The sequence below is a fragment of the Sorghum bicolor genome, chromosome 3, assembly GCF_000003195.3.
Source record: "Sorghum bicolor cultivar BTx623 chromosome 3, Sorghum_bicolor_NCBIv3, whole genome shotgun sequence".
Classification (NCBI taxonomy): Eukaryota; Viridiplantae; Streptophyta; class Magnoliopsida; order Poales; family Poaceae; genus Sorghum; species Sorghum bicolor.
The window spans coordinates 64,936,312-64,964,223 of NC_012872.2; the positions used below are offsets into that span (position 1 = coordinate 64,936,312).

At 42.2% G+C, this 27,912-nt stretch overlaps 4 protein-coding genes and 1 long non-coding RNA gene across 8 annotated transcripts; 2 read left to right on the forward strand and 3 right to left on the reverse strand.

The window, feature by feature from the left end:
- Positions 855-4,029, reverse strand: LOC8054734 (uncharacterized protein At2g27730, mitochondrial). The gene is made up of 3 exons (XM_002458579.2): positions 3,749-4,029; positions 1,856-1,894; positions 855-1,402 (listed from the first exon to the last, which is right to left on the reverse strand). The coding sequence occupies exons 1-3, from the start codon at positions 3,851-3,853 to the stop codon at positions 1,190-1,192; spliced, it is 357 nt and encodes a 118-aa protein (XP_002458624.1). The 5' UTR covers positions 3,854-4,029; the 3' UTR covers positions 855-1,189.
- LOC8082383 (40S ribosomal protein S25-4) lies at positions 4,216-5,968 on the forward strand. The gene is made up of 3 exons (XM_002456425.2): positions 4,216-4,374; positions 4,451-4,660; positions 5,644-5,968. The coding sequence occupies exons 1-3, from the start codon at positions 4,372-4,374 to the stop codon at positions 5,755-5,757; spliced, it is 327 nt and encodes a 108-aa protein (XP_002456470.1). The 5' UTR covers positions 4,216-4,371; the 3' UTR covers positions 5,758-5,968.
- Positions 9,547-12,833, reverse strand: LOC8054735. 3 transcript variants are annotated; one of them, XR_002451219.1, is made up of 4 exons: positions 12,332-12,833; positions 11,823-11,936; positions 10,426-10,566; positions 9,547-10,013 (listed from the first exon to the last, which is right to left on the reverse strand). It is a non-coding gene; the product is annotated as an uncharacterized LOC8054735 (long non-coding RNA). The 3 variants fall into 3 exon arrangements; XR_002451220.1 differs by lacking the exon at positions 11,823-11,936 and having other exon boundaries at positions 12,332-12,755; XR_002451218.1 differs by having other exon boundaries at positions 10,426-11,936; positions 12,332-12,755.
- LOC8082384 (40S ribosomal protein S25-2) lies at positions 13,882-15,671 on the forward strand. Its single transcript, XM_002456426.2, has 3 exons — positions 13,882-14,061; positions 14,141-14,350; positions 15,367-15,671. Exons 1-3 carry the CDS (start codon positions 13,888-13,890, stop codon positions 15,478-15,480), a joined length of 498 nt encoding a protein of 165 aa, XP_002456471.2. The 5' UTR covers positions 13,882-13,887; the 3' UTR covers positions 15,481-15,671.
- LOC110433817 lies at positions 17,683-27,681 on the reverse strand. 2 transcript variants are annotated; one of them, XM_021456506.1, is made up of 7 exons: positions 27,084-27,681; positions 22,841-22,981; positions 22,347-22,712; positions 21,182-21,427; positions 20,516-20,608; positions 18,504-18,704; positions 17,683-18,205 (listed from the first exon to the last, which is right to left on the reverse strand). In XM_021456506.1, the coding sequence occupies exons 1-7, from the start codon at positions 27,489-27,491 to the stop codon at positions 17,990-17,992; spliced, it is 1,671 nt and encodes a 556-aa protein (XP_021312181.1). In that variant the 5' UTR covers positions 27,492-27,681; the 3' UTR covers positions 17,683-17,989. The 2 variants fall into 2 exon arrangements, with proteins under 2 accessions (XP_021312181.1, XP_021312182.1); XM_021456507.1 differs by lacking the exon at positions 27,084-27,681 and adding an exon at positions 23,183-23,786 and having other exon boundaries at positions 17,695-18,205.

Below are 27,912 nucleotides of genomic sequence, written 5' to 3' on the forward strand. Positions count from 1 at the left end.
CGAGGTGGGACTAATCCGAGTTGCGCTCCGCACAGGCGCGGGCTCTTTAGTACCAACAAGGCGTCGGTGCTAGCCAAGCCGCAGGGAAATGGGTTCGCTAAGGCCCATAATTAGCCAGCCCACTAAAGAATCCCTCGGGCTTGGAATTCACTCATCGCCTCCTACTCTTCTACTGTGCAAATCTCAATCCTTAGTTATTCCAGGGTTTAGGATTGAAGCTGAAATATCTAATAGCCAACAGGCATTGCAAAACATGTATTTGCCCATTCCAATTAAGCGCACCTTGAGCCTAATCTTTGGACAACCAGGAGTACAAGACACTTACATCCCAACATTTCTTTTCCTTGTTACCGTACCTTGTCATCAGCTGGTTCTTCACTTTGTTCAGTAAGATGTCATATTTAGAGTATGTGCTAAAAAGTGCTCTCGCCTAATTATATAGCCATTGCATGCTTATAGAAATGCTTGGGAAAATACACAGCCGCTGCGGCGAAGGCATATGGGATTAGGAACGCGTGTAACAGGTCATTCTCAGGCGCTGTTTAGATTGGAGATGAAAATTTTTTGGGTGTCACATCGGATGTGTTGGAAGAATGTCGGGAGAGGTTTTTAGAAACTAATAAAAAAACAAATTACATAGCTCGTCAGAAAATTGCAAGACAAATCTATTAAGTATAATTAATCTATCATTAGCACATGTAAGTTACTGTAGCACTTAAGGCTAATCATAGAGTAACTAGACTTAAAAGATTCGTCTTGCGATTTTCAACCAAACTGTATAATTAGTTTATTTTTTTATGTACATTTAATATTCCATGCATGTGTCCAAAGATTCGATGGGATGGATAAAAAAATTTTAGACAGGGAACTAAACAGAGCCTCATTATCATAGGATGCACTACGCCAGGCCAGTGGCAACAAGTTTACATTCAAAACATCAGTACCCAAAAACCTCTCCAGCAAACAATGTAGGCAGCATTACAAGCATCACTCAACATTGCAATCTGTCAAGCGAGGGCTACTACTGAACGTCTCGAGTGTATTTCAAGGTTCGGTGATGAAACTGGCCTCAAAACAGAAGTAGTGCAGAGTACATTTCAACAATTATTTCCAGAAGGTGCAGTCTATGCGCAGAAAGTAAACCAAGGTGAATAAGGACCATCCGCAGTTTGCATTCACAAGCCCCTCTTCAGTCCACAACCTCCTCCGACTTCTTAGGCTTTGACAATAGATACCAACCCAGACCACTCAGGGCAGCAACTGTGCCTGCCAGGACAGCGTAGTTCCTGTTCTTGTCGGATGACACACTTGCAGACGCTGACTCTGTTGGCCCAGCGCCAACCTTCACATCATTTGCTGCAGAGCCTGTGGTTGATGAAGCTTGCTGTCCTGAACTGGGTCCCTGGAATCAATGTTACATCTTGTGTAAGAGTGACAGATAGTTTTACGATTTCATATCTCCAGCAACAAAACAAATACACATAACTCCTACTCAACAAGGGCAAACATACATATAACCAAAGACATACACCAGTAAAGCGTTCATGATTCCAAGTAAGAATTAGTAAAACACACGGCATCAACAAAGCAGAAGATTCTGATTGAACCAATGTTCACCAGAACACTAAATGGTAAATAGTTGGGCGTCTATCGTTTAGCCTTTTTTCAGCCTACACAGTCAACTAAATGGGATAAACAGCTGATTAAATGGACATGGCTAGTCAGCATATAGTGTTTAAATGGTGTGTAAATGGACTACACAGTCGTAGTCCGTTTACGACAACACTGGATCGAACATAAATGGATGCTGCCCAATTCAATGCTTAGAGAATAGAGATATTGTGTATTTGCAAACCTTGCGTGCGAGCTTCTCCAGCTTCTCTTGTTCCATTTTCTGCAGTAAAATCAGAAGGCAAATGGCATGTCATTATCGTGGCATCAAGAGAATAATGGCAGCACATATTCAAAGAGTCAGAAATAAACTGAAAAAGTTACCTAAAGAATTTCTACTTCAAAAGAGGCAACAAAAAAGCTTATCCAAATGAAGTATTCACAAGTAGCACAAGTTTCCACAGCAGTATTAATTTTAAATTAATTAAGAAAGGCTAAAATAAACAGATGGCATCAAAATCCAATTATAACAGGCTTACGTGGATAGCATAACTCTCAAAATCTATGGTTTAAGGTTTACAAGTGAAAACCTGCAACACAAACAACATTCACATTCATGATTCCAGAAAAAAAATGTTGTGGGTCACAAGATATTTATGCACTAGTTTATTGAAAATGGTGATGGATGCTTTGTAAGAAGACAGCAAAACTGTCATCCAATGAAATCATCATATACCAAAAAACAAAAAAACAAAACAAAACAAAAACTTATATACTTTTCAATGAGCCCACAACAATCTGACAGTAACAGGAGCTTATGATCAGAACAAAAAATAACCCACACTCAGTCAAGACTGCAAAAACAAATAAATCTACATCTCAAACAGATGCAGACCAACAGGACCAAAAGTATGGTCAGACATAAATTGATGTGTTACTGGCTCAGTTGTGCAGGATACTATACAATTTCACTAATGAACAGCAAGTTTTAAACCACATTCTGCAGCAAAAGAAGGCAACCTCAAAAAATTGCTCAAGCCACAACACTTGCGGATACCACCATGGGCCCCAGGCTTGTATAGATGGTGGACAGGACACATCAAAACTCAAGTATTTCATGCATTACATTTAGCAGAGCATCAGTATAATTTTGACGGCTAAAAGTCAAAACCTGCTACTGTCACAGCATTCATATCCATGATACAAGCACATATGCTTATGCAGATAACATCATCACAACATATTTATGCATCAGTTTAGTAGCACAATTATGCATCATTGAACATAGTTTAGCAACAGGAAAATAACCAGATACGCAACAACAAAACAGAAAATTAGCATGTATGGATTTCTCAAGCTATCATAAGCTGTGATTCTATCACCCAACTAGTGCTGTTCCCTAACAGTAGTGTAAGAAAGATGAGGCCTTAACCTCAATAAAATGAATGCAAAATAGCTCATATAAAAACCACACTTTCAAACTAAGTATAAGCAGTGAGTCCTAGGATGTCAGTAGGGAGGCAAGTGAGTTGCATATAGCCAATTTTAAGGGGGTTACAACAGGTAGACACTTAAATAGCCAATATGTGAGTTCATGGACCAACCACCTTGTGTCCCTACATGGAACCATACTCAGCAGCAACAATTATTCATGAACTCGTTCCAGAAACTAAAAGATGCACAATCTCAGGCATCACATCACATAATTAAGTAGCATGCATCTCAACCAAAACCGTATTAAGAAAGAACAGAAGCAAGGCAGAGGTAGATAATCAACAATTTGACCACATATATCGACACTGCAACAGGACCACTCCAATTTCAACAGCAAGCTACTGTTCACACCATACGTCACCAGCACAATCCTTTTTCCTTAAACCACACTGCAACAAGGAATCCTAGGGAAAAACTCCATTCTCTATGTCCCAACACGCGCGAAGGTCACCACAAGCACGCGGTCACACAGAAATAACACATCGCAACTCCGCTCCAACACTTCCGGAACTAGAGGCGAGTCCTAAAATCGCATCATCGGTCAACATACCCACAATCGCGTCTCGATCAGGAACCGAAGGCTCTAGCAGGTACCACAACAGAGCAAGGAAGGAAGGGCAAGAGATAGGGGAGAAATCTGGACCTTGATGTACACGTTCTCGGCGGCCTTCTCCTCCTCGCTGAGGACCTTGCCGCCGGAAGACAGGAGCCTGCGCTGCAGGAACCTCGCCGCCGCCCTGGTCGCCATCGCCGCCGATCGAGAAACCCTGGAGGACGATGACGTCACCCGCTCCCTTGCGCTCCGCTGCGCTCCCCTTGCCGATTTGCCCTCTCTCGAAGAAAGAAATGAGTTGCTGGGAGCGGCTTCTGGACGCCTTGGACCTTGGAACTGGAATAACAACGCCAGGCTGTGCTACCTTTTAATTTTGACCCTCCTAAAATTTTTGCATGTGCACTAGTACAGTCCTTCTTAGGGAGTGTTATGTAATAAATAGATAAAACATGGAGTACTCTGCATGTATGCGTAGAGCGTGCTGTAGTGGTAGGGGTGGTGCTTCAATTTTTGCAGACATGGGGGCGTAAACGAGTATATGCATCCCCGAAAATGCAGTTCCAACCCTCCGATCGGATCAGACGGTGGAGAGCCACGCATCAGCACCTCAAAACCCTAGAGCCTGCTCGCTATAAAAACCTTCTGCTCGCCCGACACGCATCGCCTCCCGCCGCCGCCGCCCTCCTCTCCGTCGCTCGCCTCACTCCTCCGCCATGGTGCATCTCTTTCCTCTCCTCACCACGCATCCGCGGCCCGACCGTCTATTGCTGACCGTTTCGGTTGTTCTCTCAGGCCCCGAAGAAGGATAAGGCCCCGCCGCCGTCGTCCAAGCCGGCTAAGTCCGGAGGCGGGAAGCAGAAGAAGAAGAAGTGGAGCAAGGGTAAGCAGAAGGAGAAGGTCAACAACGCGGTGCTCTTCGACCAGGCCACCTACGACAAGTTGCTCTCCGAGGTTCCCAAGTACAAGCAGATCACCCCGTCCGTGCTCTCCGAGCGTCTCAGGGTAATGTACATCGCCTTCACGGCTTCACATGGATGGAACTTGTATCGATTCCTGCTGTGTACCTTACTGCCTTCCTGACGATAGGACCTCAACATTGTAGTTGTGGCCTGTTTGTTAAGCATCTGGTGAATGAACTCGGCATGATTCCCCAAATGATATTGTAGTTTCCTGTAGAATTAGCGCGTCAATTTCTTTCTCTTATGTTTTACGTAGATGGGTTTAGATTTGCATCAAACAGGTCTCTAGTCCGTATGTTTTGCATAGATAGATTTTCTGTGTCGCTCAAAACAATTCGTCGTGCTTAATTTGACGAGGGCTGTAGACCTTGTTCAGCTGTTTGGATACGATTGTAGGAAAGCAGCTTACTTGTTTGTGGCCTGTCAGGTAGCCTTTGCTTATCCTTTCTTCCTTTCAATTTATGTGGCTAATTGCATTGGTTAGATTGTTTATAAACTGTTTTGCGACCAGTGCAGTCACTTGGGATATAAGATCAGTTTGGAGTGTCCAATATATCTGTATTCTTTGTAAGGCTTGATGATTTTATACAAAATCACATTTCGTGTTTGTTATTACTTCACTAGCTTATAGAGTTGCAGACGAATGATTCATTCACATGTCTGTACTTACCATTTGTAATGTAAAAACTAAAACCTCATTTCCAGTCCTGGTACACGGATGTTCACTGTAGTCTCTTATGTGGTTGAGTGCAATACAACCTTTTACCACTAATCACATTCTTAGGATTGTATGCAGAAGTTACTGTTCTCCACACTAGAAGGGTTCCATTCCTCAGAGCTATTTCCTTTGTGTTTGCAAATTTCGCAGTTGAGTTTGCATTTGGTGCATTATCTAGTATTTGTTTCTCCTACTTGTTGCTTGCTATTTGTTGAACTACCTGCTTAGCATCTTGTGCTGTATATTCAATTTATCTCATTAAATCAGCTTATGACTAAAGCAAAGTTTTTTCTCATTTTGTTCCACAGATCAATGGATCCTTGGCACGGAGGGCCATTAAGGATCTGATGGCAAGGGGGCTCATAAGGATGATCGCTGTTCATTCCAGCCAGCAGATATACACCAGGGCAACCAACACATGAGGGATGTTTTGCATCTTGTCGATGTTATCTAGTCTAGACGACTTGGTGTTGCTATTATATATCAAGTTTATTTCAATCATGGCTCAGTCAATCTTACTGTCATGTTGAATATGTTTAAAATTATTGTGCTATTTTAAGCTCATGTTGCCATCCAAAATTTATCTTGATGAGGAACATAAATCTATCTCTGCTCTCCTGTTTGACATGGTGCCATCCAAGCTGTTGGATATGTTGTCATGAGTTCAGAGTTGTTTGACAAAGCACTTGCAGTGTTACCCGTAGCAAATTTTGGGTCATGCCTTGACAAAGCACTTGCAGTGTTACCCGTAGCAAATTTTTTGTCATGCCTATGCCTATCATGGATGTAATTTCCTTTGCCATTTGTGTTAAAGGCTTGGAAATGCTAATCCAGGTATGTGCTAGTTTACGGTAGATTGGTATATCGGCAGAATGGGAATGGCGCTTGTGCCAGTCCAAGTATCGGGGAGATGCATCGCATCTGTATGGACTTGCTTTCAAATTAGTATATCTAGATGCAATAACAAACGTTACATTGAGTTGTATTGCATCTTGTACTTTGTTCCAAATTATAAGTTGTTGCTATGTATCTAAATATATTGTATATCAAGATATCTAGATGTATAGCAAAAATTATGTTATATGGATATATAGCAAAATTATGTTGCTTTGAAAAACCATAACTATTTAAAATTTTAGAACTAAGGGATAATGTTAACATGTGTGAAGGACATATGTTATATGACTTATTTTTTTTTAAAAAAATACTAAATGTAGCTAATTGAATATTAGCACTGACCTAAGAAATTTGCTGAATGTTTTTAGATTACACCATTAATTAAGGTCATGTTGGTATGTGCCTGCTATGAGACCTATCTAACTTAAAAGGAGATGAAAGTCTAATATATACTCTCTCCGTTCTTCAAAGAATTCAAAGAATGCAATTATGAGATACGTGCCAGTGTTGACCCAAATTTAACTAAATTTATAATAAGTAATATTAGTATTTATGTTTCTAAATAAATTTAGAATAAAGTTTGATCAAATTTATAGTAAATAGTATTAATATTATGTGTCTAAATAAATTTAGTATGAAAATATATTCTATAATTAATCTAATGATACTCTTCTATGTCACTAAAAGCTTCAACTCGAGTTGTCCAAAGTCAAACTTTTAAAATTTTAATCGAATTTCTTAAAAAAAACACACTAAGATTTATAGTAAAAATAAACACCATTAGATTTATTATAAAATATATTTTTATAAAACATTTATTTTATGTCATAGATATTGATGCTCTTTTTTATAAAATTGGTCAAACTTAAAAACATTTGACTGATATGGATTCTAGGAGTTGAAAGGATAGAGCGAGTACTTTTTTATCATTAATGTTAGTATATTTTAATATAAATTTTGTTAAAGTCTTAAACTATTTGACTTCTCAAAAAGCGACTTTTTTTTGGACGGAGAGAGTACGTTGAAATGGAGTGAAGTCTTAGACTATACTTGTGCAAAATTAATAGTCTATTTTCACTTGTAAGGTCATACTCAGTGAAAGTTTTATGATTCAGTTTTCAATATATTTATATTTTAAAAACAGTGTAGAAGAGTTTTATCCCTATAAAACTCTTACTCCTATAAAACTATTATGATCTCTCTCTTTATTAATTAATATGAATGAAACTCTATTGAGATTGGTCTAATGCTATGAAGTTATCAATCTACCGAGCTATTCATCGACTATCTAAAAATGCTTGCTTTGGTAGGGATTGGAGGAGATTGAAGGCAGTTGAGTGGTATTAAATCTCTTACAAGTCCAATCAAGAGGATACTATCCAATCCTCTTGGGAAGGGAATTAATTGAACGAGGTCTTATAAAAGTAAAGGAGATGAGGTGAGTGTTTTTAGAAAACATGCATGGATGCTCTTGGTTGGGGTTGGGTGGGTTGGGTTGGATCCAACCCAGTTTTTGGAGACGGAGCCAACCCAAAAGAGTGTTTGGTTGTATTTGGATTTAGGGACATACCCAAGTGTTTGGTTGAAGGATTGGGGACGGAGCGGCTCCGTTCAGTGTTTGGTTGAAGGAATTCAGTGTTTGGTGAACATCGACCCGGTTGGAGCGGCTCCGTCCGCCAGATTTTGACGGACGAGTCCAACCCGCATCTGAGAGGAATATTCCACTCTGGAGCCAACCCAACCCTTCCATCCTCCAACCAAACAGCCACGGGAATGGGTTCGCTCCGACCCGGCTCGCCCCGCTCTCCAACCAAACACACGGTTAGAGTTCCTGATCAATTGAATAATACTTTCTCCATCTTGGAATTATAGGTGTATTTTAGATATGGAGGGGAAAAACAAATTTTACAGATTTCGATCAATAACCAGTCAATTTATGAAAGTTTAGGTCATAAATTTTGGGTTAGCAAGACATCTCTCAATGCTTTAAGAACTGAAATGTATTGTAAGAGAATTTGAAATCTAACATTAGTCAAAATATGCTTATCACTTACCAGTTATATGGACGGAGGAAGCAGCTCTTTTGGACCGAATTTAGAAAGACAAAATCTCAAGGATTTATAGAGGAGTGTAAATGTTCAGTAACTATACTCCGTTCGTGGATGGCATCGGCCTCGACCATGTAGTCGAAGTTCTCTAGGTTAGTCTTGACAGCTATCTCTACAAAGTAGTGGATGCATTTGAAGTAGAAGCGGAAGAACTTGACGGCGCCGATGTGCCTCTCGCCCTCGGTGAGGTCCTCCTTAAACGCGACGAACATGATGCCCTTGTCAAGATGGAGACCTCAGGCGGCGTTGCAGCGGAGGCACATCGACACCCTCAGTCATGCGGGCCGGTCCCTTAGCTTGGTCAACACCATGTTGACGTGAGGGGTTGCGGCGTCAGAAACAGATGAGCGAGGTGGCGTCAGCATTCGATTGAATCTTCTTTTAGAAACTCATCTTTCTCGCCATACTTAGGGTGTTTGGTCGGGGTATTAAAGTTTAACCGGTACTATAGTATTTTCGTCTTATTTAGTAATTAGCGTCCAATCATGGACTAAGTAGGCTCAAAAAATTCGTCTCGCAAATTACTCTCTAGCTGTGTTTTTAGTTTCGTAAATAATTTATATTTACTATTTCATGTATGTGTCCAAACATTCGATTTAACGGGAGTTAAACTTTACTAGCGCCAACCAAACATGTCTTTATAGGGGGACAATTCTTGAACAGCCCCAGCTTCCCTTGCCTTCCTACAGTTGTCCTACACTACTACTACTACGGATGCCTTCCTCCATAAGTTGCACAGGCGTTAAAGCACCAAGGAACACTCCTGCTGATCAGCATCCCAAGCCGCAAAAACGTTTCCACATGGGCGACGACGAGGAGGCCAGGGAAGGGGAGATCTGCTGGCGGTGCGTCGGGGAGCCCCATGTCTTATCGGGATGGGCTTCTCGTTTCTCCACTCCGATCCCTGTCGTTGAGAGTTGAGACCTTGCTAGATCAAACTACGACTTGCGTTGGTGAAGCATGGTCGCGTGGAAATGATAACAAGATCATGGCTCTGCGCTCTGAAGGTTGAGCAACATTTACTTTCTGATCAGCACAAGCTTCCCACGGTAAACTGCTGCTGCAGAGAGAACTTGGTAGCAGAGACAGATGTCATTCATCAAATTTGATTTTTGATACTCTGGTTGATTCCTATTCCGTGGACTCGGGCCATACACACAGATCCTCAGGTTGCTTACTTTCACATTACTAGCTTTCAGTCCAAACTTCAAAGGTGCACATACAGTTTACCTTTTTTTCTTCTGTTACACAAGTAAACGCGGGTGAAAAGATTAGGCATACTGTACATTTGTGTGATTATGATCTTCCTTATTCGAGCAAGTCTCACATAAGTTACCTATACATTCCATACGTGCATCTCAAAGACAAGCAGTACATACCCACAGTACTAATATATCATAGTAGTATTATGTACAGCTGAAGCAATAGCTACAAGGCAGCGTGGATAAAAAGCACACCGCATATCTGGTTAACACTAGCAAACTTTAGTCCTATTGTAATCTGGAGGCAGGGACGGACATTTTTCGTTCATGTGGGCATAGGGTTAAGGCAGCTCCATTCAGTACATGCCCTTGATTTGGCAAAAGGAGAGCTTCACATCGTCATCCTTGTTGCACCACTCCGGAAGTCGGTGGAGTTGTCCTAAAAAAGTTGGGGGTGTAAGCATCTTTTATCTGCAAAATATGGCCATATGGGAGAAATAGATTTGAGAATAAGACTCTGCCAAATAGCTTTTGTATAAGCCTCTATTGTCAGAAACTCAAATGTACAAGACTTGCAGGCAAGCCTTCCCAATCCACCCTCTTTTCTCCCTAAAAAAATGGTAGGCCAGCGTTCCACTGTGCACTAGATAATGAGATAGATGCATGCACTCACGAAACATGTCCCCATTTTTGTCTTATCAGTCGTACTTTTTCTGCCAGCCAGCAGTGTCTTTCTCTCACAGCAAATCAGCTAACACTAATTTCAGTCATGGCTTTTCAGACCGGCGAACCAGCGAACACTAATTTCAACCATGACTTTTGAACTGACAAAGGAACCTATATAAGGACATAGACTCGAACACAAGGATTCAAGAGCGCTTACTGTGAATTCGGTAACTTCAACAGAGCTGGAAATAGGGTCAAAGAGTCCAGCCTCCTTGTACATCATAAGGACGGTTAGTAACTTGTCAAATGTTATCCCACGTTTATCTGATTCTACTATGATTTCAGCAAGGTCAAGACCCTGAAAATAAAACAAAAGAAAATAACCATAGAGGGCAATAAAATGAAATTGTTGAATCCAAGATTTCTGTATACATGAATAATTAACACAGTATAAAAGTGTCAATAGGCCTCAAAGAGTGAAACTACAAAATAGTTATATCAGAAGATATTAAGCAATAAGTGATAACAATCGTATACATACAAGAAGAAATCTAGATACAACTTGAGTACTTGACCCCATAGTCTGAACACAAATGTCTTGCACATAATGGCATTTGCATTTCTACCTATAAGCCCCTTATGCGCACACAAGCAGGCCACATGAGCATAGTTGAAAAAGTTAAAATTTTCAGTACAAAATAATATGCTTGCAGGTGAGCTGGTAGCTTGGTATAGAAGGTTGGATCTTGTAAAAAAAATAGATTAGCTATAGGATAACTTTCCCACGTGGATGTAATTTACAAGAAATCTAATAGCCTTACATTTTCAGATCAAAAAACAGTATATGAAGATGGATTGAATTAACTACTATCTAATACAGATAAGCACCATAGAGAAGCCACACTTCATTAGACATCATATCAGAAGTCATAGATATCAATGGGTGATGGATGATATCTAGTTGCCCACTTTAATCATAGATATAGCTATTGTTTGCTTGATTAGTGTTTAGAAAGAAATTGACATTGTTTATACTACAGAGCATCTATTGTGGCAAATATAATATAGACGACCGTTAGCCGAAGACTCTGATGGAAAATTGGACTCCAAGAAAAGTGAGTAAAAGAAATGAGAGTTGATGCCTTTAGCCATTTAATCAAACAACATACCCTTGCAATTGAAATATTTGAAGAGGCAGTAAAGGAACTTCCTTATGCACTCCCTTATAAATACGTAGTTTTTAACATGACAGAGAATGTAAGTTCAAGCTACGATGATTTTGTCTACCAAGTTTATCTTAAGGTAAGGTAACACATACTTTGCATGTTTACTTTTTCCAAGTCAAATCTGATATTTCAGAGATAATATGTCAGGCCATATTTTTTTGTCATAGGTTACGAAAATGATAGCTCTAGCAGGATTTTTTTTGTCACATGTTTGGACAGGATCTTAGAACAAATTGTATAGAATGCATCTTAAATTATTCCATCTATACAGAAGCATGAAAAGTGTAAGACATTTAAAGAAATTTAGTTAAATACACTTGGATAATTGTCTTAGGTAGCGTTCAACATGTCAAGGATATGAGGTAATATCACAGAAAACACGTCTCACCTATCCTCATCTCCCTCAAACATATATTGCTCCACAGCAATGAAGAGCAACATACCCTCATGGAGTGACGGTGGATTAGCTCGATGGAGCGATGACTAATATCAACTTAATTACCTGCAATTTTAATAAACCAACTTTGGAACAAGTTTGTACAGCTTTCTAAGTAAAACCAAAATATGCCAAGCTTATATTAGACAATTATCTAAATCGTAAACTGCAACAAAGACATTCTGCAACATTGGTAGACACTATTCCACAGTTGCAGCAAGATTAGTCTGTTTCAGATATCCACAGATTAACCATTCATGATACACGCACATGCATCACAGCGAGTATGTCAGAGGACTGGCTAGAAGCGGTACTGCATATTGCCCCCCCCCCCTCCCCCCCCCCCCCCCCCCCCCCCCCCCAAAAAAAACACACACACACACACACACAGAGTGAGCAATATTGCCCAGACAAGCATTGATTCATGGCATATACATGGGAGGCAAGGATGTGCTATTTACCTCGTCAAACACCTGAGTGTGAGCTATCGTTGTCAACCTTCAGTCCAGCGTGGGAGGTGGCGGCTGGTGCTGCCGAGGCAGTGGACGCAGGTGCAGGTGGACGGGATGCCGTTGCCGCAGTTCCCTTTGGCTTGGTTGTGGGGCTGCTGCTGAGCGGAGGTTCAGATGGGAGGACCGAGGACCCCATCGTCGTGGCTGCGCAGAGGCTCGTGAACACTAGCTTTCGTCGAGGGTGGGGCCGACGGTGAGGGCGAAGGGCGTGGCTGCAGCGGCCGTGTTGGGGCGGGCGTGGCGGTGCCGGCGACGCGGCGTTCGCGCGGGGCGGAGAGGGGCAGGGCGGGGGCGACCGTGGCGCGGCTTTGGGTCGTGGGAGGGAGCGAGGCGTTGCAGGGGAGGGCGGAGGGGCGCGGGAGGAAGGTGTTAGGTTGATCTCAGACCCAGCCCAACGGCTGGGGCCTTTTTCCCTTGGAATCGCGCTCTGATCGGGGACGCCCAACCGATCTATGGTTGGTGGGCTCCTGACGTGCTGCGCTATAAATACAGGAGTGGAGGCCGCAGGCACACTAACCTAAGTTTGCCGTGCACACAACCCCACTCGAAAAACCCTAGGTCATCCGATCGGCTCGCGCAGTGGCGTCGGGAAGCACCACCGCGCCGCCTCCGTTCTACTCTTTCCCCACCGTCATCGGGCAGTGCCGCTGGAGGCCCGAAGGCCGCCGTGATCTACATCGCCACAACCTCGACACCCTCGCCATGGACGCCACCGGATCTGCTTCCGCCACTTACGGTCGAAACCCTATACTCTAGATCTACATGTTTCTACTCCCTTGTAATAGATCTAGTGTACATATATATTTATGTTAGTGTCCATGTCACTTTTGTATCTCGAATCCCTGTTGTTTCTATTGCTAGTAGATCCTGTAGATCTATCAGAAGGACGCCACTGATGATTGGGGAGGGCGGCATGCCACGCGGGTTCGTCGGGTGGCGCTGGAGGCGAGGTTGGGCGGCGCGATGACTGCGGCACATCGAATATTGCTTCCTATGCATGAAGCACTAAATATAGACAAAAATAAAAACAAATCACACAGTAAATCGCGAGACGAATCTTTTAACTTTAGTTAGTCTATGATTAGATAATATTTACCATAAACAAACGAAAGTGCTACAGTGGCGAAATTCAAAAAAATTTCACATCTGGGAGACGTTGTTTCATCGTGCTCGGGGCAAAAGCTCGGAAACGCTAGAACGTGGTTGTGGCTAAAGTGTCCGATGAAGATCTATCGGCTGATATTTTTTTATATGTAAAATTTTTAGCAAAAAGATGACTCTATTTTCTTTGGATTAAAAAACTTTAAAAACCTAAGAGACTTTAATAAAAACAATGAATTCTACATTTTAGATAAAACTAAATATAATATTTATTTTAGTATTTTCTATTTTATCATTCTAAAATAGTTTGCGTTTTGTATTTTGTATTATATGGAAACTAAACACACCCTAATAATAAAAAGTTGCGTTTCGCGTGCTGCAGTGGTTTGCATAAACAAGTGTATATGCATCCCCGAAAATGCAGTTCCAGCCCTCCGATCGGATCAGACGGCGGAGAGCACGCATCACCAGCTCAAAACCCTACAGCTAAAATATACCTGCTGCTCGCCTTGACACGCATCGCATATTCGCCGCCGCCGCGCCCTCCCCTCCGTCGCTCGCCTCACGCCTCCGCCATGGTGCGTCTCTCCTCTCCTCTCCTCTCCACGCACCCGCGGCCCGACCGTCTGTTGCTGACTGTTTTGGTTGTTCTCTCAGGCCCCGAAGAAGGAGAAGGCCCCGCCGCCGTCGTCCAAGCCGGCCAAGTCCGGAGGCGGGAAGCAGAAGAAGAAGAAGTGGAGCAAGGGTAAGCAGAAGGAGAAGGTCAACAACTCGGTGCTCTTCGACCAGGCCACCTACGACAAGTTGGTCTCCGAGGTGCCCAAGTACAAGCAGATCACCCCATCCGTCCTCTCCGAGCGTCTCAGGGTAATGTTACATCGTATTCACAGCTTCACATGGATGGAATTCCTGCTTTCTACCTTACTGCCTTCCTGACGATAGAGCCTGTATGTTTAGCATGTGGTAAATGAAATTGGATGGTTCCCAGATGATACGATAGTACAGTGAATGGCTAGCGATACACACTGTAGTCTCCTGTAGAATTGGAGAGTCAGTTTCTGTCTCTTATGTTTACATAGATGGGTTTAGACTTGCATCATACAGGTCTGTGATCCATATGTTTTGTATAGATTAAATTTCTGTGTCCCTCGAAACAATTCATCATGCTTATTTTGACGTGGGCTGTAGAACTTGTTTAGCTATTTGGATACGATTGTAGGAAAGCAGCATGCTTGTTTGTGGCCTGCCAGGTAGCATTTGCTTATCCTGTCTTCATTTCAGTTTTTGTGGCTAAATTGCATTGGTTAAATTGTTTATAATGGTTTTTATAAAATGGTTTGCAACCAGTCCAGTCACTTGGGATTAGGGTATATATAAGATCAGTTTGGAGTGTCCAATATGTCTGTATTCTGTGTAAAGCTCGATGATTTTATACATAATCACATTTGTGTTTTGGTAATTACTACATTAGTTTATAGAGACATGAATTGTGTTGCAGATGAATTATTCACTCACATGTCTCTACTTACCATTTGCAAGACCTCATTTGCAGTCCTGGTACACGGATGTTCATTGTAGTTTCTCATGTGGTTGGGTGCAATACAGCTTTTTTTTACCATTAATCGCAGTCTTAGGATTGTATGCAGAAGTTAGAGTTACTGTTCTCCATACGAGAAGGGTTCCATTCCTCGGAGCTATTTCCTTGGTGTTTGAAAATGTCTCAGTTGAGTTTGCATTTGGTGCATCATCTAGCATATGTCTCTCCTACTTGTTGCTTGCTATTTGTTGAACTATCCACTTAGCAACTTGTGCTGTATATTCAATTGATCCCATTATAAATCAGCTTATGAATAAAGTAAAGTTTTGTCTCTTTTGATCCATAGATTAATGGATCCTTGGCACGGAGGGCCATTAAGGATCTGATGGCAAGGGGGCTCATAAGGATGGTCTCTGTTCATTCCAGCCAGCAGATATACACCAGGGCAACCAACACATGAGGGATGTTTTGCATCTTGTCGACGTTGACTTGGTTTTGCTATTATATATCAAGTTTATTTCAATCATGGCTCAGTCAATCTTACTGTTGTGTTGAATGTTGAATATTTTTGAAGTTATCGTACTATTTTAAGCTCAAGTTACCATCCAAATATTTATCTTGATGAGGAATATCAACCTCTCTGCTCTCCTATTTGACATGTTGCCGTCCAAGCTGTTGCGTGTGTTGTCATGACTAAAGTGTTATTTGACAAAGCACGTACAGTGTTACCCTGAGCGAATCTTGGGTCATGCCTATGTCTATCATGGATGTGATTTCCTTTGCCATTTGTGTTAAGGCTTGGAAATGCAAATCCAGGTATCTGTGCTAGTTTATGGTGGATTGGTACATTGTTAGAACAGGAATGGCGCTTGTGCCAGTCCAAGTATCGGTGAGATGTATTGCATCTGTATGGACTCCCTCTGTTCCAAATTAGTATATCTAGATGCATACCAAAAGTTATAGTGAGATGTATTGCATCTTGTACTCGTCAGATTCATGAAGTATGAAATATAGATGAAAATAAAAATTAATTGCACAGTTTGGTCGGAATTGACGAGACGAATCTTTTGAGCCTAGTTAGTTCATGATAGGACAATATTTGTCAAATACAAACGACAAATACAAACGAAAGTGCTACTATTTCTATTTTTTAAAAAAAAAATTGGAACTAATCAAGGCCTTGAAGTAGAAGCGGAAGATCTTGATGGCGCCGATGTGCCTCTCGCCTTCGGTGAGGTCCTCCTTGAACGCGACGAATATGGTGCCCTTGTCAAGATGCAGACTGCAGGCGTCGCAGCGGAGGCGCATCGGCAGCCTCAGTCGCGCTGGGCGCACGCGCCTGTCCCTCGGCTTGGTCAACACCATATCCATCTACGCGAGGCGGGTGCGGGGTGCTGCGGCGTCGGAAACAGATGGGCGAGGTGGCGGCGCTCGATCGAACTTTGGAGAGCGGCGGTGCTAGTTACCCTTTGCCTTCCTACGGTTCTAGTTCTTGTCTGGTAGGTTTTTGTTACAAGAAATTTTGTAAAAAAAATTTGATTCTTTGTCACATTAAAATTTGTGACACATGTATAAAGCATTAAATATAGATAAAAATAATAACTAATTACACAATTTGCCTATAATTTGTAAGACAAATCTTTTAAGCCTAGTTAGTCAATGATTAAACATTATTTATCAAATAAAACGAAAATGCTACAGTGTCAAAAAAAAAATTAGAACTAAACAAGACCTTAGTTTCCTTGTAAAAACTTTTTAGTAGTACTTTCGTTTGTATATGGTAATTATTATCTAATCATGAAATAACTAGTCCCTCTGTCTACAAATAAATGCACATCTCGTTTTAGAGGAGTCAAATATTTTTAAGTTTTACCAAATATACATAAAAATATATTAATATTTATTATATGTAATATGTATCATTAGATTGAGCGTGAAATATACTTTCATAATATACTTATTTGTAGATATAAATATTAATATTATTTGATATATTTCTATTTAAACTTTAAAAGTTTGACTCCTCGAAAAGTAAGACGTGCATTTATTTGTGGACGGAGGGAGTGGTTCAAAAATTCGTCTCTCAAATTATAGACAAGTTGTATAATTAATTATTTTTTATTTATATTTAATATTCTATATCGTAAGATTCGATATGATAAGAAATCTTGAAAAAAAAAATTTGGCTTTTTAGGAATCCATTTACTTATAAGCATCCCAAGCCGCAAAAACGTTTCCGCTTAGGGGACGGCGAGGAGGCAGATCGGCTGGCGGTGCGTCGGGGAGACCCGTGTCGGGATGGGCTTCCCATTTCTTCTTGTTGAGACCTTGCTAGATCAACAACGGCTCTTCATATTGGCATGCCTACGTGTTTCCTACGGTCTCATCTCACCCGCCAAACTTAATCGACCTGAAGTCCAATAGGAAGGAGAAACGGCTCTGTGCTCTGGAGGTTGAGCATACCTTACGTTCTGATCAGCGCAAGCTTCCCACGGTAAATTGCTGCTGCAGAGAGAACTTGGTAGCAGAGACAGATGTCATTCATCAATTTTGATTTTTGATACTCGAGTTGATTCCTGTTCCCTGGACTCAGGCCATACGCACAGATCCTCAGGTTGCTTACTTTCACATATATAGTCACACTCAAGTAAATTCGCCATCAGAGGAAGCAGGGAGATCATGTAATCAGCTTTCAGTCCAAACTTCAAAGATGCACATACTTTTTTCCCCTCTTACACAAGTATAAACTCGGGTAAAGGGAACAGGCATGGTTACTGTACATTTGTGTGACTATGGTCTTCCTTATTCGAGGAAGTCTCACATAAGTTACCCACAATCCATACGTGCGTCTCAAGGACAAGCAGTACATACCCACAGTACTATTATACTAATACTAGTATTATGTACAGCTGAAGCAATGGCTATAAGGCAGCGTGAATAAAAAGCACACCGCATATCTGTGGTTAACACTAGCAACCCTTAGTCCTATTGTAATCTGGAGGCAGGGATGGACATCTTTCGTTCATGTGGGCATAGGGTTCCATGGTGTTGAATCCAGGCAGCTCCATCCGGTACCTGCCCTTGATTTGGCAGAAGGGGAGCTTCACGTCGTCATCCTTGTTGCACCATTCCGGAAGTCGGGTGGCGTTGTCCTCAAAAAAGTTGAGGGTGTAAGCATCTTTTATCTGCAAAATATGAGAGAAATAGATTTGAGAAAGACAAGACTCTGTCAATGGATTCTGTATAAGCATCAATTGTCAGAAACTCAAATGCACAAGACTTGTAGCCTTGTAGGCAAGCCTTCCCAATCTACCCTCCTCTTCTCTCCCTAAAAAAATGATAGGCCAGCGTTCCACTGTGCTAGATAATGAGAATTGAGATACATGCATTCACGAAACAGATGTCCCCACCAGATTCTTTTGCTCCGACAAAGATACCTATATAAGGGCATAGGTTCGAACACAAGGATTCAGGAGCACTCACTGTGAATTCGGTAACTTCAACAGAGCTGGTAATAGGGTCAAAGAGTCCAGCCTCCTTGTACATCATAAGGACGAAAGCTATACAAGATGCTGACTGGCCATCTTCATAGACCCAACTATCATTCTCAGGAACAGTTAGTAACTTGTCAAATGTTATCCCACGTTTCTCTGATTCCACTATGATTTCAGAAAGGTGAAGACCCTGAAAATCAAACAAAAGAACTAAATAACCATAGAGCGCAATAAAATGAAATTGTTGAATCCAAGATTTCTGTATACATGAATAATTAACATAGTATAAAAGTGTCAATAGGCCTCAAAGAGTGAAACTACAAAATAGTTATATCAGAAGATATTAAGCAATAAGTGATGACAGTTGTATATACATACAATAAGGAATCAAGATACAACTTGAGTACTTGACCCCATAGTCTGAACACAAATGTCTAGCAGCACGGCATTTGCATTTCTACCTATAAGCCCCTTATGCTCACACAAGCAGGCCACATGAACATAAGCATAGTTGACTAAGTTAAAATTTTCAGTACAAACTAAAGTGTCCTAAAATGGACTAAGCAGGAAACTCAAATCTGCATCTGTTATGAGGATGGGATGTTATGAACGTGCTGGGTATTTTGGATAGATAACTAGGCCTTATGCTTTGCCAAGAGCTTAAGAGAATAAGGGAGACTAGAATTGTTTCTTCATAATTCATTGCTTGCTTTCTATTGTGCCCCATGGGCTGAATATAAAAGGTACATAGGACTAACACCTCTTGTGCCTAGACAATATGGTACTATTCCTATAGACAAATAACTAAGAGAGACACTAATTAACACTAATGGGCTTAAGGCCCAACTAGGACACTTGCGCCCTACGGCGCCCCTCTTTATGCCCATGACAGCATCCATTCTTAGCAAAGGTTCTATACTTCTATTTAAGAACTTAGCTAGAACCCAACCTGCTCTATAGAAACCCTCTACAGGATGGCAAACATGAAAGGTGTCATGCGTCTCGATCCTCTATGTATCAGATTAAAAAGGCTAGGTATCTGATCAAGTGTGCAGGATATCCGAGGTTACTAAGATGGCCAACTTGAATTGTGGTATTACCTATCCAGCTATACTATTGTTTATTGCCACAAAGTTGTAATCTACAAATACTGAGTACCTTACAGAGGGAGGCATGTATGAGTAAGATAAACAAAATCTTCAGCACAAAGTACTGAACGCTCAAGAAAACAAACAGAAAAAGGTTAACAATGAAATTTGTCTGGCTGCTGCTACCAGCTACGCAGGTGTTTTGGCTAGACCTCTCCATGCTGGAATGGAACTTCAGTTCTAACTGAATTTTGTCTGGCTGATGCTACCAGATTTTTTTTCTCGAAAACGCAGGAGAACTGGGCTTCATTATATTTAGAAGAAACCAAAGAGGGGGGGGGGGGGGGGGGGAGCCCCAAGTACAACACACACCGCACTACCCAAAACAGAAAACAGAGAATTACATACGCGCCTGTAGAAACCAAGAGACGACCAAACTGTCACTTACCTGCAATAATTAGTCACTGGCTGCTCTGCTCTTTGCTACCTGTGCAGCAGCATAATCATTTAAGAGGTGCTGCTTCTTCACTCTCACGTGTGCTATCTATAACTGCTAAACTAGCTATTACAGACTCGAATTTTGAGTGAGGTGCTAGGGGACTGCAAACAATGCTCGCACTGGACCGCTAAACACACGAAAGGCTAAGGCTGGAATTCTCCTTGTGCAAGTCAAGTCAGACTATTTGTTTGTTTATTTTCAGCTGCCATGCCACCTGAATTATCTAGCAACTCAACTTATGTCTAAAACCTCAAGTGATATGAAAGCAAAGGTGAGGCACTTGTTTGGACCTTTTCAGAAGTTAGGGAACTATAAGATCAGCCATCATGCCATGCAGAAATCAAGGGTTGAAATTGTCTATGAATCTACAGGAGAACACCTAGAAGAAATACCAACAAACAAATTTAACCAAACCTTAGTTCCAAGCCGTTTGTTAAGGGCTTCTTCCCACATATTACCAGCATACTCTGGTTGAAGCTTGGTCCATACAGTCATAACAGAAGCAACCTGTGGATCATTCATAAAGATTTCAGTAACAAAGCTAATAAACCATTCACAAAATGCAGGGTGAAACCTAAAATTTTAAAAGAAAAACTGGAATAGAAACTACTACCATAAGTTTAGCATGTTAATATATCTATCATAAGGGCTTGTTTGTTTGAGCTACAGTTCTGGCTCAAAAGTTGGCTTTTGGGTTTTTGGCTTTCTGTCTGTTGGTTTTTGCTATTGACTTTTGTAATAAACTTTTAGCTTCTCAGCACACCAAATGCCAGAAAAGCTCCTCTGAGCGTGCTTTTCAGTTTTTAGTTTATTTCCTCAGAAGCCAGTTTTCTAGCTTTTCAAAAGCCAGCGCAACAGCTAGGCTGCTTGTTTTAGCTTCTGGCTGCCAGAAGCCAGCAAAAGCTGAACCATACAGGATCTAAGAATCAGAACAGTATTGCAGTGAGTAGAAAATTAATCAGGTGAACTTGCAATACACACCATCTAAGCTACTGTAACACAAAGGACAAGATATACAGCACATATATAGCCAGGTTTAGCAGTAAAATGATCTTCAAAGCTGTACATGTAGAACCATACCACATGAGCATCTAATGGTGGTGGATAATTATCACTGATGGTATCAATCCAGCTAAATATCATATTGTGGTACCCATAAGGCTTCCCATCCATGCTTTTTGCATAAATCCAAGCTGCTGTCTCATTAAATTTTGCTCGCAAATCTGGATGCAATGGAAGCAGTGCAATCTGAGGATTTGAGTCATCCTTTGTCACTTCAAACTCCCACCATTCCTCCCAGGGCAGGATAGCAATAACATCTTCTCCCTGCAATCCCGCCATTTGTTAGCTTAATTTTGGACACTTAAACTGCTCCAGCTCATAAAGAAAAATTGCACTACACTGGAGGTAACCCATTGCCATTGGTACACAATGTTCTATAAGCTATAGTTAAATAGTCACCTAGTCAGATAATGCTGAATATCTGTTGAACTCGATTATTGAATGCAATAAAATGAAATATGAAACAACTAGCTATGCTGGAACGTGCCCAAGTTGTATTCCCACAGCATATAATTTGCATCCAGACGAAACAGCTATGGTTGGCACTTGGCAGTGGCATCCCTTGTTTTTCCTTTCCTATTTTAAAGTTTTATTTTCTGTTCTGTTAAGGAAATATCTGAGACGCATTCAGAGGATTTGGGAAAACAACATTATCCATACAAATTTAGAATTTTTTTCTCGAATACGCAAAAGATTTGCGCATCATTGTAATTAAGGTAGATAGAAGAATTTAATCATACAAACAACATGCTTCGGACGAGCGCCCTAGCCCCTAGGAGGTCTAGGGGACATCTAGAATTTAAGATCAAGACTACAACAGAAAATATTTTCTTGTTAGGCACACAGATGTTATGAAAAGCATTGGAGTGTATACTAGCCAAATAGTCCAAATACAAAATTCATATTGTCCAGTAATTCGTTCATTCCATGAAATTGTTGGCAAGCATATTGTCATCCTTTTTTACCATAAATTAAAGGGGACAGTTTAAACATCATTTTGAATCCAAGGGTTACAAGCTAATCAATATAACCAAAACTTATCATCCAACATTATCTTCATGATGTATTGATGTTTATTCACTGATATTTAACATGATTGAGAGTTAATATTCATTCTAATTTGATAATCACACAGAACGAGAAAATAATAAAAAAAAGTGGATACGATGGCTAAGTACCAGACCTGTTCATTTTCATTACCAGATTCCCCAACCCAAAGCTTTCCATCAGAGTCCCTAAGGCAAACCGCAGTATGGCCTGCATAAGCACCAGTAACCCACTTCTCCAGTGTTTCAAAACCACCCCAGCGCCCACGAATCTTTGATAAAACCAAGAAATCTCCAGAGTGGATATCATCAGGATTTAACTCTGAGACCCAAGGTTTCGGTCGTTCCTCAAAGGTGGCACCCATATGCTTCTTGAGAAAAGCAAGATTCGCATTCTCACCCCATGCAGTATTTGTGAACAGAGGGAAGACCTCCCAAAGTGCTCGAAGTGTCCCAATTGTTCCAGATGGCATGAGGAAAATGGACACACCATTACGTTTCACCTATTTTCAGGTAACAGGGTAGAAGATTTGTATCAACTATGGATTAAATAAACAAGAATTTTTGTATTGATGATGTATAAGTTGAAGAAATATTGATCATATAAAGTAAGGCAGAAGTGAATACTTACATATTCATACTCGGCCTCGCTTTCCCATTCTTCGAAATCAAGAGTGTGCTCTCGCCCCAAAAAGTAATAATCCCATGTAACTCTGTACGGTGTTGCAAATACATACAGATCTATGCAAGTCCAGCTGTGTGCTTTGGATGTCTACGGAAAGTATAGTCGATTTTAGAGCAACATTAAGGCAAAGGAAAACAACCACGCAGAAAATTGAGGCCAGAATTTTACTGAAAGTGCACTGCAGGAGCATCGTGGAATTAACGCGATAGGTTTATTTAAATGAACGCAAGCTCAGAATCAACTGGTGACCTCGCCCACGGCCCATCACTAGCTCCACCGTCCGCTTACCTCCACATGGACTATGCCGCCTCCGAGGCCCCCGTCGGTCCCGTTGCGGAACTCCACCCATGCCCTGTTCTCGTAGAAGCAAGCGCCCTTCCACTCCGCGAGCGGGTGGGCGTCGTCGGGCGCCTGCGGGCGCGCGGCGCCGACGAAGGCCGGGAGCAGGTCGGCGGGGCCCCGCAGCGCGAGGCGGCGGAGCAGCGGCTGCGCCACGGACCAGGGCAGGAGCGGGAGGAGGTCGCCCGGGAGGACCGGGGCGCGGAGGACCGCCTCCGGGAGGACGCGGGGCCGGGCGGCGAAGAGGATGAGGAGGACCAGCAGGATAGGAAGAGCGAGGAGCTTGAGTCTAGACGTCATCATGGCGGCGGTTAGGAACTGGGTTAGGCTTCAGGCACTGCGGTCCCCCTAATTTCGCGGTGGGGAGCTTGCGGGCGCCGGGCGCGCGGGCGGCGTGAAGATGAAGATGGAGTCATCGAATGAGTTTGGAGACGAGAGAAACTCCAAATCCGAGATCAAACAGCAATTTGCGTGTGTTTCCAAGGTGGTTTTAGTTAATTTTCTGTTGCTTAAACAAATTTCTAATTCTGCAAAAGTTGACCAACTAGCAAGAGGCCTCGAGGGGCGATCACTACAACATGAGCCAAGCTGTTGTTATTACGGTTTGGAATTCTCATCCACGTCGACAACCAACCAAAACCTGTTGTGGCTACGCATATACGTGTCCCAATGAGAGAAGTCACTGAGGCAGACACGCAAGGTGAAGAAACAGTTACATCGCGGGCACGGTGCGTGTCGGTGTCACTGACACAATTGTTTGGCACACTATCTCCAACAATCGTGACCCAAAATACAAAACTTATTTGCCCCTTTAGATAGCGCTACAGGTTAAAGGTTCCATATCTATTTTTAGTCTTCTCCAACAACAAGACATAAAAAACAACACTCTCTAGGTCTCGAGGAGAGAGGATACCCAAATTTAGGTTATGCATCTCCTGATACCCAAAATGAAAAATGAGTCTTCTGTATGGGTACTCTGTTGGAGGTTATAGATATTGTGTTGGAAACCTATTTTGGGTTTGGGTTTCCAATTGGATCTCCTATCGGAGACAGCCTAAGACTGTCTCCAACAAGGAAGGCAAAGCGCAACCCAAACACAAAATCCATCGTTCACAGTGTTTTGCATCCCCAGAACACGCTCCAACAAAGGACGCAAACGCAACAGGCATTTTGCGTACGAGGCCAGCCACGACGCAAATAAGCGTCTCCACGATGCAAATCTCGGTGGAGGTCCCCCCGCTCGCTGGTCCGCACCTGCCCTGCTCGTCGGTCCGCGCCCGCCCTGCTCGCCGGTCCACGCCGCCGGGGCTGGCCGATCTCGCCGGACCGCGGCGGCGAGGGTGGCCTAGATCTCGCCAGCATCGGTGGCTTTGACGGTGGTGGACCAGAGAGGCAGAGCAGAGGCCGACGAGAGTCCAGGTTGGAGTAGAGGGAGAGAGGGAGACACGTCCGCGGTGGGGGAGGCGCAAGGCGGCGGCGCTGTAGCGTTGGCAGTGGGGAGGGGCAAGGGCGGCGGCGCTGTGCTTCATGTGTGTGTGCGGTGAGATTTGGGGCTTGGTGGCTCAGACTCTGTTGGAGAAAGGCAGGATTTGGGTGTGCATCCATTTACTGTAAGTGACCTATACTATGAAATAGGTCTTGTGTTTAGGTTGTCTTTGTTGGAGACAGTCTAAGGGCACTCACAATGCATACTCTATCACGAAGTCTAAAGTATTATATCTACAACTAAAAATTATGAAAAGGACTCATCTACTACATCCATGGTGAAGCCACAACTCTCATCCCTTTTATCCATGATAGGCTATCCCATCAACGTAGGCCCCACTCAACCATGCATGCAAAATTGTTTTAGCGAATTTAAAAAAGTCATAACTTTTAAACCGGAGATATAAATTAAATTCTGATTGCACCATTAAATTTCTTATAACAAATCCTTCAAAACAAAATCACACATGGATATATTTAGATAAAATTTTATTAATGAATATTTATCTTATAAAGATAAAATATTTTCTTTTATGAAGTGGAAACAATATTTTAGGTTCAATAAACAATGTTCAGTCTTTGTAAAAATATGTTATCGATTTAGAAGAATAGTATTTTGGTTTTAGGTTTATGAAACTGGTATTACAATATACATAAAAGTATAAAAGTACATAAATACATGACATAGATAAAAAAAAATAAAAAAATCTAGAGTAAAAAGCATAAGAAAAAATAAAAACACAAAATAGAGAAAAATTTCAAATAATCTCAAAGGGTTACTTTTAAAATATCGTAAATATATTTATAGAACATTAACATCACTAAATACATCATAGAACATCATTAAATATATTATAGAACATCACATCTATTATAGATTACATGTATACCAAGTGAACACCGTAAGAAACATTATAGAATATCACATATATTCTACGTAAACATGACATAACACAACATAGAACACTAAATATATATTAAATAAATACCACATATATATAGAAAACAAAAATAAAAAAATAAAATTACTAAGAAAAAAATATAAAAATAAACATAATTAACAAATGATAAAAAGTGCATAGAAAAAATAAAATTAATGAATAATTTAAATAAGGATAAAAATAAGATTAAAAGGAAATAAAATATAAAATAAGAATGAAGAAAACATAAAAAATGTGAAAAGAAAAAAGAAAAACAAATAGAAGCAAGAAAGAACAATAAAAATAAAACCAAAGAAAAAGAAAATAAAAGGTAAAATTAAAACAAGAAAAGAATAAGGAAAGGATAGAAAATAAAATAAAATCGAAAAAACAAAAACTGAAAAGAAATGAAAAAGAAAGAATATAGACAGAAAAAAATAAAATAACAATGAAGAAATATAAAGTACGTGGATTTTAAAACCTTCAACATCGTGACACCGTCACTCTGCCGTCTCCGTCGCCCACCTCCAGCACCCATCTCTCCCGCCCTGCACTCCCCTAAACCTAACCATAGGGTGCTGCATCAACCACGTCCTCGTTCTTGTTCCTGACCCCGCCCCCACCACTGGTGGCAAGCAGCGAGCCACTTTGCCATGCCACCCTCAACCCATCCTCGTTTCTCGATCCTATTCACTCTAATCTAAGAACAGGACACCGGCGAGCTCTACCATAATGCTCTCACTGTCGGCCCCGCCTAACCGCCTTCTTTCGCAGCCTTGCCTCGCACTGTCCGCCCCGCCCTCGCCATTGTCTCTCCCGCCACCACCGCCGTTCGTGACCGCCTCAACCCCATACCCCCTCCCCTAAACCCCCAATTCATAATCTCACCGGAACCCTAACTCTAAGTCGTGGATAGATGCGTGGGCGTCATTGGTGGGAGAGAGGGTGGACCGGCCAATGTCGCGCCGTCCGTGCACTGCTCGACAGTCGCGTGTTTGCGTTTCTCCAAGTGTACATAAGTCTCTAGGTCAAGACAAGACCTTGTTTAGTTTCCAAAATTTTTCAAAATTCCCCGTCACATCGAATCTTACGGCATATGCATGAAGCATTAAATATAGACGAAAACAAAAACTAATTACACAGTTACCTGTAAATCGCGAGACGAATCTTTTGATCCTAGTTAGTCTATGATTGGATAATATTTGCCACAAACAAACGAAAGTGCTACAGTAGCGAAATCCAAAATTTTTCTCAAACTAAACAAGGCCTCATTTGCGGCAATGAAATGCACTGTGCTGTTTCTGAGCAGCTTCGAGTGACTAGCAGTTGATCAGCGTGCCACTACACTACACATACAGTACGTTTGCGTCCGACAAGAGACAAGACGAATTGCTAGTGCAATTACAAAATCGTGCTAAATTTGGGGAGAGGGGAGGCGGCCGTACCTTGAGATGGAGTGTGCCGCCGCCGTACTTGGACCCGGTCTCGTTGTGGAACACCAGCCACGCCTCGTTCTCGTAGAAGCAGGCCCCCTTCCAGCTCACCATCCCCCCGCTGCTGGACGCCGAGCCCGGCCCGCCGGCCTTCGCGGCGCCCACGAACACCGGGAAGATGTCCGAGACGCCGCGGAGCGCCCGGAGCGCGGCCATGGCGACGCCCCGCGGCAGGAGGGGCAGCATGTCCGTGGGGCTGAATGGGAGGACCGTGACGGTACCGCCCCACGGCGTACCCACGCGCCCGAGGTACCCGTCTTCCGGTGAGTACGTGGAGCGGAGGAGGAGCACGACGGCGAGCGAGGCTGCTGCTGCCACGAGCGGCAGGGCGATGGCAACGAGCTTGCTGCGGTTCGCCATGGTGGTCTACTGGTCTCTGGTCTACGGCCTAGGGGACTGGCGTGGCTCGGGGATTTCTTATCGGAAGCTGGCCAGTGGGGTTTTTTTCGATCGGTTCCGTGTCAGAACTGAGTAGCAAGAGGTGAATCGAGACAGGAGTAGATGTCTGCTACGCAAATGAATGTGTTGCTTGATTGCTTGTCCACCCGGTTGTTGAATTGTGTGGTTTTGAGCCGGCGAGGGCCCCCGGAGGCTCGGGAATTTAACGATTTTGTTACTGTGATTGGTGCGCGCTGAGCCGCTGAAGAAATTGAAGTCGATGGTTGCGAAAGTGTACGGTACGGTCCATTATTATACTGCCTATACTCTTTATTAAAAAACAGATTGTAAATATTATCTACTTCCTCTGTTATAAAAATATTATTCTAGGCTCACACAAAAT